The sequence below is a fragment of the Panthera onca genome, chromosome D1, assembly GCF_046562875.1.
Source record: "Panthera onca isolate mPanOnc1 chromosome D1, mPanOnc1 haplotype 2, whole genome shotgun sequence".
NCBI lineage: Eukaryota > Metazoa > Chordata > Mammalia > Carnivora > Felidae > Panthera > Panthera onca.
In genome coordinates this window covers 68,516,039-68,529,241 of record NC_138348.1, presented here as the reverse complement: position 1 = coordinate 68,529,241, position 13,203 = coordinate 68,516,039, and the positions used below count along the sequence as shown (strand labels likewise).

The 13,203-nt window shown below is 36.8% G+C and overlaps 1 protein-coding gene across 5 annotated transcripts in view; it reads right to left on the bottom strand.

The window, feature by feature from the left end:
* Positions 1-13,184, bottom strand: part of CCDC83 (coiled-coil domain containing 83) — a 45,124-nt gene extending 31,940 nt beyond the window's left edge. Inside the window, exons 1-4 of one of the 5 annotated variants that reach the window (XM_060605448.2) lie at positions 13,068-13,179; positions 12,715-12,790; positions 6,562-6,684; positions 378-462 (exon numbers count right to left, since the gene is read on the bottom strand). In XM_060605448.2, coding sequence (XP_060461431.1) covers positions 378-462; positions 6,562-6,656 — 180 coding nt within the window. In that variant the 5' untranslated portion in view covers positions 6,657-6,684; positions 12,715-12,790; positions 13,068-13,179. Of the gene's footprint in view, positions 1-377; positions 463-1,321; positions 1,391-6,561; positions 6,685-12,714 lie in introns of those variants that run through there. The other 4 variants (XM_060605450.3, XM_060605449.3, XM_060605451.3 and 1 more) reach the window with 4 other exon arrangements.
* Positions 13,185-13,203: the final 19 nt, after the last annotated feature.

Sequence of the window (13,203 nt, the reverse complement as noted above, 5' to 3'; positions counted from 1 at the left end):
CATATGCACACTCTGAAAATCTAAGAGCAAAAAGATATAGAAATTAAAAACAGAGACCCAATGTTTTATCATTTGGCTAAATAAGAAATTAAATGATAAATGTGGTTTCAGAGCCTTAAAATTTTTAACACAAGACTCAATGTCATCATGTCTAAATAACACAGCTCAAGCTGACTTCCTTCGACACTGTAATTGATATAATAGGAACAACAGTACCCTTTTGCCTTACATGTACAAAAAACTTAGATTGTAAATTAATCAATTCCAAGCACTAAAGAAGATACTTTCCTAGAGTACATGTCATCATAATTCACAATTTTTAAAGCATTTGTGTAAATGTTTAATAACTAGATATAAGCTTTAAATGTTATACTCACTCTTTCATGATACTTTTGGTTCTTTTCTCTAAGTCTCTTTATTTGAGCCATAAACCGTTCTACTGCATTTTCCTTTATTTGACAGCTGATAATAAACAAAGATAAGATGTTTTACAATTATTTATCTTGGAAAATTAATGGGGCAAATTTAAAATTTTAAACTAAATTATTTGAATTGAAATAAAGTATTAGATACATTATAAAAACCCATTTAGGGATCAGAAAACTTTTTAAGTGATTTGTGTGTGTGTGTGTGTGTGTGTGTGTGTGTGCGTGCGTGTTTCTGAGTATATTTTCCTCACTAAAATATATATTGGAGAGATAACTTCAAGTTCTTTTTCTTAAATCAATCCCCATTTGTACTTCATAATTTTTATACTTTATAACTATCTATAAATAATTAAGCTTAAAGGGAACCTAAAGAAGGGCATACAGAAAACATGCTTTCTAGAAATCTAAATATTTCAAACAAAAATGACAAAACAAAGGCTTTATAAGTGCAGGCACATCTTCTTGAAAGAGAAAGATATACTAGGTATATCTTTGGTTCAAGTTCCTTAGCACGCCATCTCTTCTATAAATAATAAAAGCTTTCCTGACACAAACACATTTCTTTAATACCCAACAAGTATTTGTTGAGCATCTGTCAGATACGAAGGAGAGACAGAAAGGTGCAGGAAGACTTTGATGTGGGCTATGTGATAAATATTTGAAGTGCTAAGTATATCTCTACTACCCAGTACATCTTGTAACTTTAAATGAAACCAAAGTAACACAATGGAAACAACTTCATGTAAATACCTTGCCTCAATTAAAACAAAACAAAACAAAACAAAACAAAACAAAACAAAACAAATATATAGCACCTCTGTGGTGTAGTGAACAGAGACACTGTTAAAGATTGAGCAACTCTTGTTTTCAATCTGGTCCCTGTCCCTTCTTACCTACATGATCTCAGGCAAGTCACTTCTCTGAGCATCAGTTTCCAAGCTATCAGTGGTGACAACAATACCTAGCCCTAATCCTATAAGGATTAAAATAAGAAATTGTATGTGAATGTTTCTAGCATAGAGTAAGTGCTTAGTAAATTTCGTTGAAGTGAATCTTATATCCTCAGCCCTTCCTCCAAAATACCATTTATATTTGTGATATTGCATGTTTGGTAGAGAGGAAAATAAGACTCCTTCTTTCCCAATAATGAGAAAATGCAACATAAAAACAAAACAAGCAATCCATTTTAGTGGCAAAAGTACTCTGTTTGGATACTATGAAACTTGGATTTCAGGCCTGCTTCTCCACTAACTGCCCAAGGACTCTTCACCTAGTTAGGCCTTGCCTTACTCTTCTGTAGGTAAAAGAATTGAAGGGGATGAGCTCTATAGTTTTTCAGTTCAAAAATTATACAATTTAAATTGATCATTGTTCCCTTTCATGCATTCACAAATAACAAGATTTAATGAGCTGCTGCTTTGTGCCCAGTATTGTTTATGGCATTATGGAGATAGTGTTGAACAAGACCTCTGTGATTCTTGCCCTCAAGGAGCTTACATTTTATTAGACAATAAAGAAGTAAACACACAATCATATTATTTACCCATTGTTATGGGGGAAATAACAGGCTAAATGGAAGGGTGGTTTCCACACAATAATAATAAATAAGTCTATAGGTAGGTATAAACCATCTTTTTACTTCTCACCTAAAGCTTAGGTATGCAAAAATTTTGAAGGAACGCCTTCTCTACCTCCCATTTTAAGGGGAAAAATAAAAAAAATATTATGAGAATTATTTGAAAAAAGGCTATGCAAATGTTCACACATTAGGCAATTTCTGCAATTACAAATATAGCAACCTAACTCTCAGTATGGGTGAAGCAGGCAAATGAATCTCAAATATGTAGTCTACATTGGTTGAGAGAGTCTTTGGATGGTCTAGTTAATAGACTTACTAATGGCTTCAGCTGAGAGCCTTCCCTGCTGATGACTGAGTATACAAAGATGGGTCCAGAGACTACATCCTGCCCCAACCCCAGCTGCTGCATGGCACAAACTTACATTAAAAAAAATTATTTCATATTCATTTTAAATTCAAATTTAATTGCGCATCCGGTAATTTTATTTGCTATATCTGGCAACCTTACACTTCAGCCAACCACCCCTCTGCTCAGAGCAGTTAGGGGCAAATGACCTAGGGCTCTGTCTTTTGTTCCTTCTGCAGTGAGTTGTTCAGAAAGATCTAAATGGCACCGGCAGGCCTGGGGGAGATTCTGAGATGCCCAAAAGATTTGTGGCTCACATGGTAGTCATAGGTCTAAGTTAGCTGAGTACTTCCTTGGAATTTACTTCAACCTCCTTAGGTCTCATGAAGATGAAACTGAACTTCAGAACTCAACACTCTTAGCCACTGTGGGAGTTCAAGCTTCACTCTTCTCTATATACTTTTTCCTTTTTATAACTTTCTCAGATGCCATAGTAGCCCACATGTCACACTAAATGCTGAAGCAAGTTGGATAAACTAATGAGATAATAGATATTAAAGCCGTTTGGAAAGGATACACATTATTCTGAAGCACAGTGACATGAAATGGTTAGTAATACAAGGTGTCACCTTCCCCCTTACCTCACTGTATTATTAAAGTGTTATTAATGTGTCAACTTTCTCCCTCCATGCAATTTCATTGAAAATTCTCAGAAGTAAAATAGATAAATCTGAATTTAAAAATTTTATACTTTTATCTATTTTTTAACCTATAATAATATCTATACCTATTTCTGGGTCTATTCACACATTGTAGAAAACTGGGGGAAAAACAAGTACAAAGGAAAAAATAAAAACCACCATTACCTAGAAATGGTGTCACTTTATAGATTTGGCATTGACAGTCTCAGCTCTTCACAATCATAGAGGTTCATGACCTTATTTTCTTGGGATAGGTTTAAAAAAATGTTCAGTTGTTCAGAAGTCATTGATTACCTACTACGTGCTCCCAGCTCTTTGTTCTAAAATGAGATTGTGTAAGAGAGAAGGAAGATACTTCCAGGGGACCCTTGGACAATCCTTTCTCAGATGGTGAGGTGGGTGTTTTGGCCAATTTGTCATGTGACAAAAGTTCTGTCACCTGGGAACACCTGGAATGAGTCAAGTGTCACTAGCAGAGTATGGTACAGTCAGGCCTCGACTGTTTCAGTCCATGAGATTGTTTATTTAGTCTTAACAAAGCAGAGAACAAAAGCATGAGATGTTCAGTTTATATCTTGTGCTAGATCATGAGAATTTTTAAATGTTTGTCTTTTTGTAAACCTCTGTTAAAGACTGGCCTCTGATTGACCTACAAGAGAAACGGTTGTATTTGGATGTCATCACTGTAAACCATGGCAGCAAATTAGAGAGCAGGTTGTATTCCTAGAGCCTTTTTGTCCACCTCTCCGAAGATGAGATGAGGGAAGTTTTCAGTTAGGTTGACAAATGAGTGTGGGTAGTTTCTGGTTAAATGTTATCTCAAGTAAAAAATAAAAGGGAGCTTTGTCACAAGTCCCTTCTTGGGTTTCTCAGTGTTCTGACCCTTTCAGTCAACTGCCCTCTAAAAAGAACAGACAGATAGATTTGGAGTTTCTCAAGAAGGAGGTAGATTTTATCTGAATGTTGTTAAAAACAAATCTCTTGAAGCCCAGTGTCACAGGCTAGTCACCAGCATTCCAGGCTCCCCACTTTCAGTCTTGTTCCTCTCCAATAAATAGTTTCTCATACTGACTCCCAAATATTCCACTGGACTCGGTTTATCTGACCCTTGCATACATCATCAGTTCAGTCTTACCCTTTCTCCCTCACTCTGCCTTCTCTCAGTTCCTGGGCTGTGAAACCTCTCCCTCTCTCCAGCGTTTCTTCCATAAGCTTTTCTCTCTTTTACTTTATCTCTCCATAATACCTATTCCTCTTCCAGAGATCAGCTCCAACGTCACTTCCTCAACAAGCTTTTCCTGACACCTCTGACCATAGTTTAAACCTTTAGTTAAACTGTTACACAGGACCTTACACTTTTCTTTCATACTGTCTTAATTGCAGCTATGCAATTTTGTAAAAAAAGCTTGAATTAGTTGTCTAATGTCTGTCTCCCATGTCTCATCAGGGCAGGAACCAGGTTTTCTCTTTGTTGTTGTCCTTTAGCACTTGCCTTGGACTTGGTAAATATTCAAGTACTTGTTCAGTAAATGCATGAATGAAGTACATGCTTTTTTAAAAATTTTAATTCCAGTATAGTTAACATACAATGTTATATTAGTTTCACATGTACAATATACCAATTCAACAATTCTGTACATTACTCAGTGCTCATCATGTTAAGTGTACTCTTAATCCCCATCACCTATTTCACCCATACCCCTACCAACCCCCCTCTGGTAACCATCAATTTGTTCTCTATAGTTAAGAGCGTGTTTTTGGCTTGTCTCTCTCTTTTTTTTCTCTTTGTTCATTTGTTTTGTTTCTTAAATTCCACATATAAGTGAAATCATATGGTATTTGTCTTTCTTTAACATTTCACTTAGGATTGTACTCTGTAGATCCATCCATGTTGTTGCAAATGGCAAGATTTTATTCTTTTTTATGGCTGAATAATACTCCATTGTATATGTTGAATAATAATGCTGAATAATATTCCATTGTGTGTGTGTATATATATATATATATACACACATACACACATACACACACACACACGTATACTCTGTTGATCTATGTATCTATTTTTGTGCCAGTACCATACTATTTTGATTACTACAGCTTTGTAGTATATCTTGAAATCTGGGATTGTGATACCTCCAGTTTTGTTCTTCCTTTTCAAGATTTCTTTGGCTATTCAGGGTTGTTTGTGGTTCCATGCAAATTTAAGGATTATCTGTTCTAGTTCTGTGAAAAATGCTGTTGGTATTTTGATAGGGATTGCATTAAATGTGTGGATTGCTTTAGGTAGTATGGACATTTTAACAATATCTGTTCTTCTGATCCATGAGCACGGAATATCTTTCCATTTGTTAGTGTCATCTTTAATTTCTTTCATCAGTGTTTTATAGTTTTCAGAGTACAGGTCTTTTACCTCCTTGGTTCAGTTTATTCCTAGCTATTTTATTCTTTTTGGTGCAGTTGTAATGGGATTTTTTTGCTAAGTTTTTCTTCTGCAACTTCATTATTAGTGCATAGAAATGCAATCAATTTCTGTATACTTATTTTGTAACTTGTGACCTTACTGAATAAATCAATCAGTTCTAGTAGTTTTTTGGTGGGGTCTTCAGGGTTTTCTATATATAGTATCATGTCATCTGCAAATAGAGTTTTACTTCTTCCTTCATTACCATTGTGGATACATTTTATTTGTTTTTCTTAGCTGACTGCTGTGGCTAGGACTATGTTGAATAAAAGTGGGAAGAGTGTACATCCTTGTCATGTTCCTGACCTTGTTCCTGACCTTCCTGAAAAAGTTCTCAGTTTTTTGCCACTGACTGTGATGTTAGCTGTGTGGCTTTCATATATGGCCTTTATTATGTTGAGGTATGTTCCTTCTAAACCTACCTTGTTGAGGGTTATGAAGTACATTCTTGTGTGTAAAAGAATGAAATGAATTCATTCACTCCTTAAGAATTACACATTAAGACACCTACGCTGTGTCAAAAGCTGAGGTTCAAAATCTCTCCAGCAGTTTACTATCTATGAAAACATAAATATAGAATAGGCATTACCTTTAGTTTTATCTTCAGCTCCTGGGAGTGAGACATTAAGAAATATTGTTATTAAAAATAATTCTATCTTTCGGATTTGATCTGTAGCCACTGGAGATGACACTAACTATTCTCTGTTGTATTTTAAGAGGTAAGCCAGCCAGCTGTTATATACAAAGTGTACACAGTATGTGGGAGAGTGACCAATAATACAATGGAGGGAAAGAGAGATCCAAAACCACATTAATGAATGTGGTTTCACAGCTACTACTTGGAATATATTATAGTCAAAGTTTCAAAACTTAAAAAAAAAGTCTGCACATAGCACAAGAGTTCAATTATGCTTCCAATCTACCTCTAGTCTGGCTCTCTTGACAACTTTTGAGTGCATTACTGTCCGTTTGGAGTTATATGAATTTTAACAATGATTTCCATTTGCATATGGGGATGTTTGGATTTCATAATCTAAGCTTACTGATAGTCTAGAAGTGCTTCACTGGTAGGCAACTGGATTTCTTTGGGTGGCTCATTTTGAATATCCTTTTTATTTGCTTTCGCTGTGTTGTCCATTGTGTTGCTTCGTTAGTAAGAGGTATGCCTGTTTAGAAAAGAAGTAGGAAAAGCAAATAAATTCTGTCTTTGCCCCTCTACTTGTGTTTACTCAAGATAAGGAACTGCCAGCACTTAATTTAAAACTGTTTTTCCATTCAGGCTAGGAAACCTATCAGACCTATCATCCACCACAGTGCTGGGACATCAGTGAATCAATGGATTCTTGAGTCTAGTAAGTTCCATGTTTGGACCAGGTACAGCATTTCCCCATTCCAAAACATTTTCTTTTCTTTTTTTAAAGTTTATTTTGCGAGAGATTTGAGCGCACATGCTCACATGTGCAGTGGGGGAGGGGGAGGGGGAGAGGGAAGGGGAAGGGGAGGGGTAAAAAGAATCCCAAGCACGCTCCCTGGTGTCAGTGTGGAGCCTGCAGTGGGGCTTCATCCCAGGAACTGAACTGTGAGATCGTGATGTGAATCGAAATCAAGAGTCAGCTGCTCAACCAACGGAGCCACCCGGGTGCCCTTTCCTACCCAAACTTTCTAAGACACTCACCCCCTTATGTTATCCATCTACATCTCTTGTCCCTATCAAGCTTTTCTAAGAACAAGGACTATACTTTTCCAGTCATTTTATTTCTCCACAGTGTTACTGCATATAATAACAGCTCAGGCAATGTCTGTTAATTTTTTTTAATTAAGACAAAACAAAAAAGCACAATTTTCTGTGAGCTAGAATCCAAAGAAACGAGAATCCAAAAGAATTAGGTATGGCTAGGGTTGTTAGAGCAAATAAAAGCACATATTCCAATGTTTTTTTAAATGGCTAAAAGGTTTACAAATGCAAAGTAATAATAATAATGTAATATTTAGCAGTCACTGCTCATCAGCTATCGATTGTTTTTTATCTAATAATAAAAAATTCTCAAAAATAATATATTTTAAGAGTGAAAAATCAGGTCCACTGTTCACAGATTTTTATAGTGAACAGGAATACTTGATGGATTTTGTATAGGTACTAAAGTGCTTCTTTTCAGATTATAATCTTAACAGATTTTTATCTTCTAATTTCCATTAATTAAAAAAAATAAGTGCCTAAGCTTCAATCAAAGTAGTAGTAGTTGGGTATGGTAGAAAGAATTTAACCTTTGTAATTATTTATTTAGATGGCTGGGAAGTCCATGAGAGTGGGGATGATGTAATTCTTGTGCATTACTGTATTCCCCACCTAGCACAAGTAGATGCACAGTAAGTCCTTGTCAAAGGAAAAACTGGATGGATAAATCAGGCAGACATGTTTTAATCCTATATCCACCACCTATTATCTATGTGACCTTGGGTAGGTGACTTAATCTTTCTGAGCTTCAGTTTCATCATCTATAAGTTAAGAGCAAAAATCATACTCTAAAAGCTGTTATAAGGATTAAATAAGCCATTATTTAAAGCACCTAGCATAGTGGGTGACATACAGAAAGAGCTTAGTTAAGTATTATGCCCTTTTAGTTAAAGCTCCAGATCAGGCTTTTTCAAACTCTGGGTAACTAAAGCAGAGGATGTCTACCCAATTCCAAGTATAATGATGTGTGGAAAAACTAATCCATGCGGTTTGCTATTGTCAACCTTCATCATTGACTTGGGTCACTGACTCGGCAATCTACATAGATCACTGAGATCCACAGTGGAAAATGTCTCTGAAATGAAACACTTTTTCCTAGACATGCTGTTTTCACACCTAGACCTCCAGTGAGGCTCAGTCTTTGTGTCTGAGACTTTTCTTTTCCAGCCAGTGTGCTCATCTCTACATTCTAACAGATTCGAGTATATGTGAATGCAAACATACTATATAATACTTTCCAACTGAAAAGCACACAGCTGTCAACAAAAAGATTTAACACATTAACACAGAGTAATATATTAAGTGGTATCTTCTCAGATATGAAAGTATTGAGAATAATTTCATAAACTACACAATAAAATGTGCCATTCTCCCATCACAGTTCACAGAAACTTGTAAGTTGAGTAAAAATTGCTTTTTTTTTTTGTTTAGATGCAGAGTTGAATTTTTATATTATTTTCTATTTTAGAATTAGAAATTTTAACTTGACTATTGCGCAAAGAGGTAACATGCAGTTATCATTTTGCAACAATAACTTACTACTTAACAGTGATTGTTTTACTATAAATATTTTATTTAAAAGTTAAAACAAATGTTAACATTGATCTCTAATTTTCCTTCTGAGTCATATGGAGGAGATCAAGTGTTAGAGTTTCCATCTATAATACCCATCTGGTGCTGGAGGAAAAATGACCTCATCTTGCTCATTACCTCAGTTACCTGGCTCTTAAGTTTTCAGCTCTCTGACTAAAGTATTATTAGTTACCTAACTGCAACTCATGGCAAAGCACTTTAACAAACTATGAGTGAAAATGTGGATCCATTAGCACAAATTATTTATCCATAAACTATTTTAAGATTTGTTGTTTTACATACTTTCCAGAAAATCAGTAAGCAGAGGATTGGCCTCTTAATAGATGCATTTTTGCAATGAGCTAATGACATTACTTCAGAATGTCCTTCTACATTTGATAATGTCCTACAAACAATGGGGATTTTCATAAACATTTACAAGGATTTACAGTTCCTGTCCACCTAGAGGACTTCTATCTCAGCAAAGGGTGAGGACCCTAGAAAAATATTCACACAGTAATGTAGGTTATCTTCCAGGAGGTTTTATGAAGAATAATTCTTGACAGATGGACACCTAATCTGTGTGTCAGTAACTGCAAACATCTATCTGGTGCCTGCTCTGTGCATGGCACGTTACCTGGTCCTTAATTATAACATATGGAAGAGGCAAGTCTCTACTCAGATAGGAAGAAAGAAGCATACTCTAGTAGGACTTTAAGAAAAATAATGAACAACTTTAAAAGGCTAGCAAGATTGTGCAGGCAATGAATGCTCTGGAGATCTTTGCTCACAGTATGACCTTTTGTACTATCTGTTTGTTCTTTCCCAATGCTCTTTGGGCATTCCATAACATATGCCATGGAGCGATGGCAAGCGAGGAGGCTAGGTTTGAAAGACTCAGGTCTCCAGCCTTTTCAGAGCCTACTCCATAATCACTTTCTGTCAGAAAATTTTTCAAAACATAATCCCCAAATGCTTCTCAGTGGAAAGGAAGAAGTCTGTTTAGAAAAAATGGACATAGAATAGCCATCTTATTCAAATGTACTGTTATCCCATAATGCTTTACTTGACTCTGCAAAATTACCCCCCCAAAAAACCAAAGAGTGCATTCTCAGGATCCTGGCTCAATACTGAGAAAGCTCCTAATGACTTTTTTCATGACTTTGTGGAGCCATGAATATCCAGAAGCCTCCTAATGACTCTTTCCAAATTTTGTGGAGGCTGAGAGGGATGGCAGCTCTGCTCTAATAGCTTTTTTGACATTTGAAATGGATTCTGATGTTTGTTATGTAGATTAAAATGGAAGATATTTACTTAACAGCATTAGTAACGGTAAAAGTTCTGAATAAGATTTCATCAGAGATTGAGGGCATGATTTAGTGAAAAGATCTCTATATGGGTGTGGGAAGTCTCGAAGTCTATCTAGTACTGGCTCTGCCATTAACTAGTTCTAAATGTGTATGTCTAATAAATAATAATAATGTAGTAGTATCCCATTATAGTGTTAATTGCAATATATATTTGAAAGCATTCATGGTGTTATATGCTCATTTGCAACAAAATATAATACCTTTAATACTGAATAACAACTAACCACTTCAACAAACCATCTTTGGGTTTTCAAAATATATGTTGGAACATATATTTGGAATATATATTTTCAAAATATATTTTCAAAATATATGTTGGAACATACCTTGTTGGACACAAAGTAGATGCTCAATAAATGTCTAATTTGAATGACCTGAAAATAATGTATACTCACTTTCTTTTTTTTTTTTTTTTTTCCAACGTTTTTTTTTTTTTTTTTTTTTTTTTATTTTTGGGACAGAGAGAGACCGAGCATGAACGGGGGAGGGGCAGACAGAGAGGGAGACACAGAATCGGAAACAGGCTCCAGGCTCCGAGCCATCAGCCCAGAGCCTGACGCCGGGCTCGAACTCACGGACCGCGAGATCGTGACCTGGCTGAAGTCGGACGCTTAACCGACTGCGCCACCCAGGCGCCCCAATATACTCACTTTCTTTATCCATGGCCCTATTTATTTTCTCGTAATGTTGTATATACCCTGAATTTAGAAAGTAAATCACTTTTAAATTCAAATTCTCACTTATGCTAGAACATATTGTTAATACAATATTTAAATGTTTTAGAAATGCTTTTCAGTGTAGGGGTGCCTGGCTGGCTAAGCCGGTTGAGCATTTGACTCTGGATTTCAGTTTGGGTCATGATCTCATGGTTTGTGGGATTGAGCCCCACATCGCTTGGGATTCTCTCTCCTTCTCTCTCTGCCTCTCTCCCACTTGTGCTCTCTGTCTCTCTCAAAATAAATCAATAAATAAACATTTAAAAAAAGAAATGCTCTTCAGTGTATGTTAAAAAGCACTGAATTCATTTAAAGCCTTTTAGTAGTGAGAATATCACCTAAAAGTTAGCTTAAAACAAATTCAGTCCTTTTTTTGTATAGATTATGTATACACAGCCCAAAACAGCTTTAAAATGTAAAACACAGCCAGTTTGGAGATATGTTAAACAACCAAATATTCAAATCAAGATATTTAAAAATATCTGGATAAATAACACTTTCAACTTTCACATGCCTAATTGGTGATGTACATTATATTACCATGTATTTTTTTCACCCATACAAATCCTTTGGTCAGTGGGACATTTCTGAACTGCAGTTCCCAAATTACACTTAGCTTCTGAATTGGTCTATCTTCTGATCCAGATTTGCTAATAACAAATAGTTTGAGAAGCATTATATTATACTAATTTCTCTAGCAACCAGAACTACTACATTTTTTCCCCAACTCCTGCTGTCCTTCAAGCTTAGAAATGTCAAAATAAAAGAGACATAATTATGAAAAGAATGTTGTGAGGATAATGGAAATACATGTAGTATTTTCAAACTCTGATGGTGGAGGAGAACCAAAGGGCTTCCATTTTCAGAGAGCAGTGGTGAATACAAAGAGATCTACTGGGGCCAGGTCTTGGGGTGGCAGTAAGGAAATCCATAAGCAATTATCACACACACAGTGATAAATACCCAGGTTTATTGTTTTCCTTCTCTGCCTTAACAGAAATATATATATATATATATATATATATGTATGTATATATATATGCATATATGTATATATATACATACATATATATATGTATATATATATGTATGTATATATATACATAACAGAAATATATATATGTATACATATATACATATATATACATATATATATGTGTATACATATATATATATATATATATATATATTTTTTTTTTTTTTTTTCCTTCAATGGGACATCTCACACTACCCAACCACCTCCTCAACTCTCTCTTGCCCAGCAGAGAATTAATCATGGAGCAAGAAGGGGAGTGAAGAAGAAAGTACTGTACAAATCTAACATTAATAAAAGAAAGAAACCTAGCATCCTGTGAACAGGATGTTGCAGGATCCACGGCGAGGAGCTAAAGCCAATCTATGGACTGTGGAGGAGAGTGGGGGCGGGGGGGGGGGGGAGGTCATCAGCAACACTTAGAGCCTTCGTGGGAGGGCTCCATGATGGCTCTGAGAAGGTTGCAGGGAGGTGTGAGTCCTCACTCAAAACGCATTCACAAGACCAGGAATTCGGTGAGAAGAGTACTAAGCAAAGCAAGACTTGAGTCTAGTTCTGGCTCCTCCACTAGTGAGTTTTATAACCTTGAGTCTCTAATCCCCTCTGACCCTGAGTTCTCTTCCATCTTTCCTACCTCCTGTCCGGGTTATCAATGAGGCTCAAATGCTTTGGGAATACTGTCAAGCGATAAAGCTCCACACAAATGGAAGGATTAGTTTACTGAACACCTATGTGCTAGAGGCTGTGAGGGCACCATTAAGGTCACAAACCTGAATCACATTCAGATCCTGCCCTCAGGAACAGATCTCGAAGGGCGGGCAAATCAGCAAGTCACCGGGGGTTCTACTGCAAGGCGAAGAGAGGTTAATATTTTGATCAGTTCAAAAAATCTCCCTCACTGTCTCCTTCCTGAAGAGGGGCGGGCCTATGAGAACCCCTCCCGGCGGTTTCCAAAGGTCCAGGAGCAGGGTTTGGTGGAGGACGCCAGGAGGGAGCGACCCCAGGCCCGCTTGGGCGTAGAGCAAGCCCCAGGCCTGGTGGGGGTGGGACGGAGATGTAAAGTCTTAAGTGCCAGACTGGAAGGAGTCAGGGGTCGAGCGAGGAGTCCAGCCAGTCTCCCTACCTTCCCTCGACCACTTCTAGGCGCGGATGCACTGCAGTCGGCCCGCAGGTAGCACTCGCGTCCTGCCCGCGGACCAGGCCCACCCACTCCCCGGCTGTAGCCTAGCCCTCCGTTTCCTAGGCGATGGGCTCGCGAG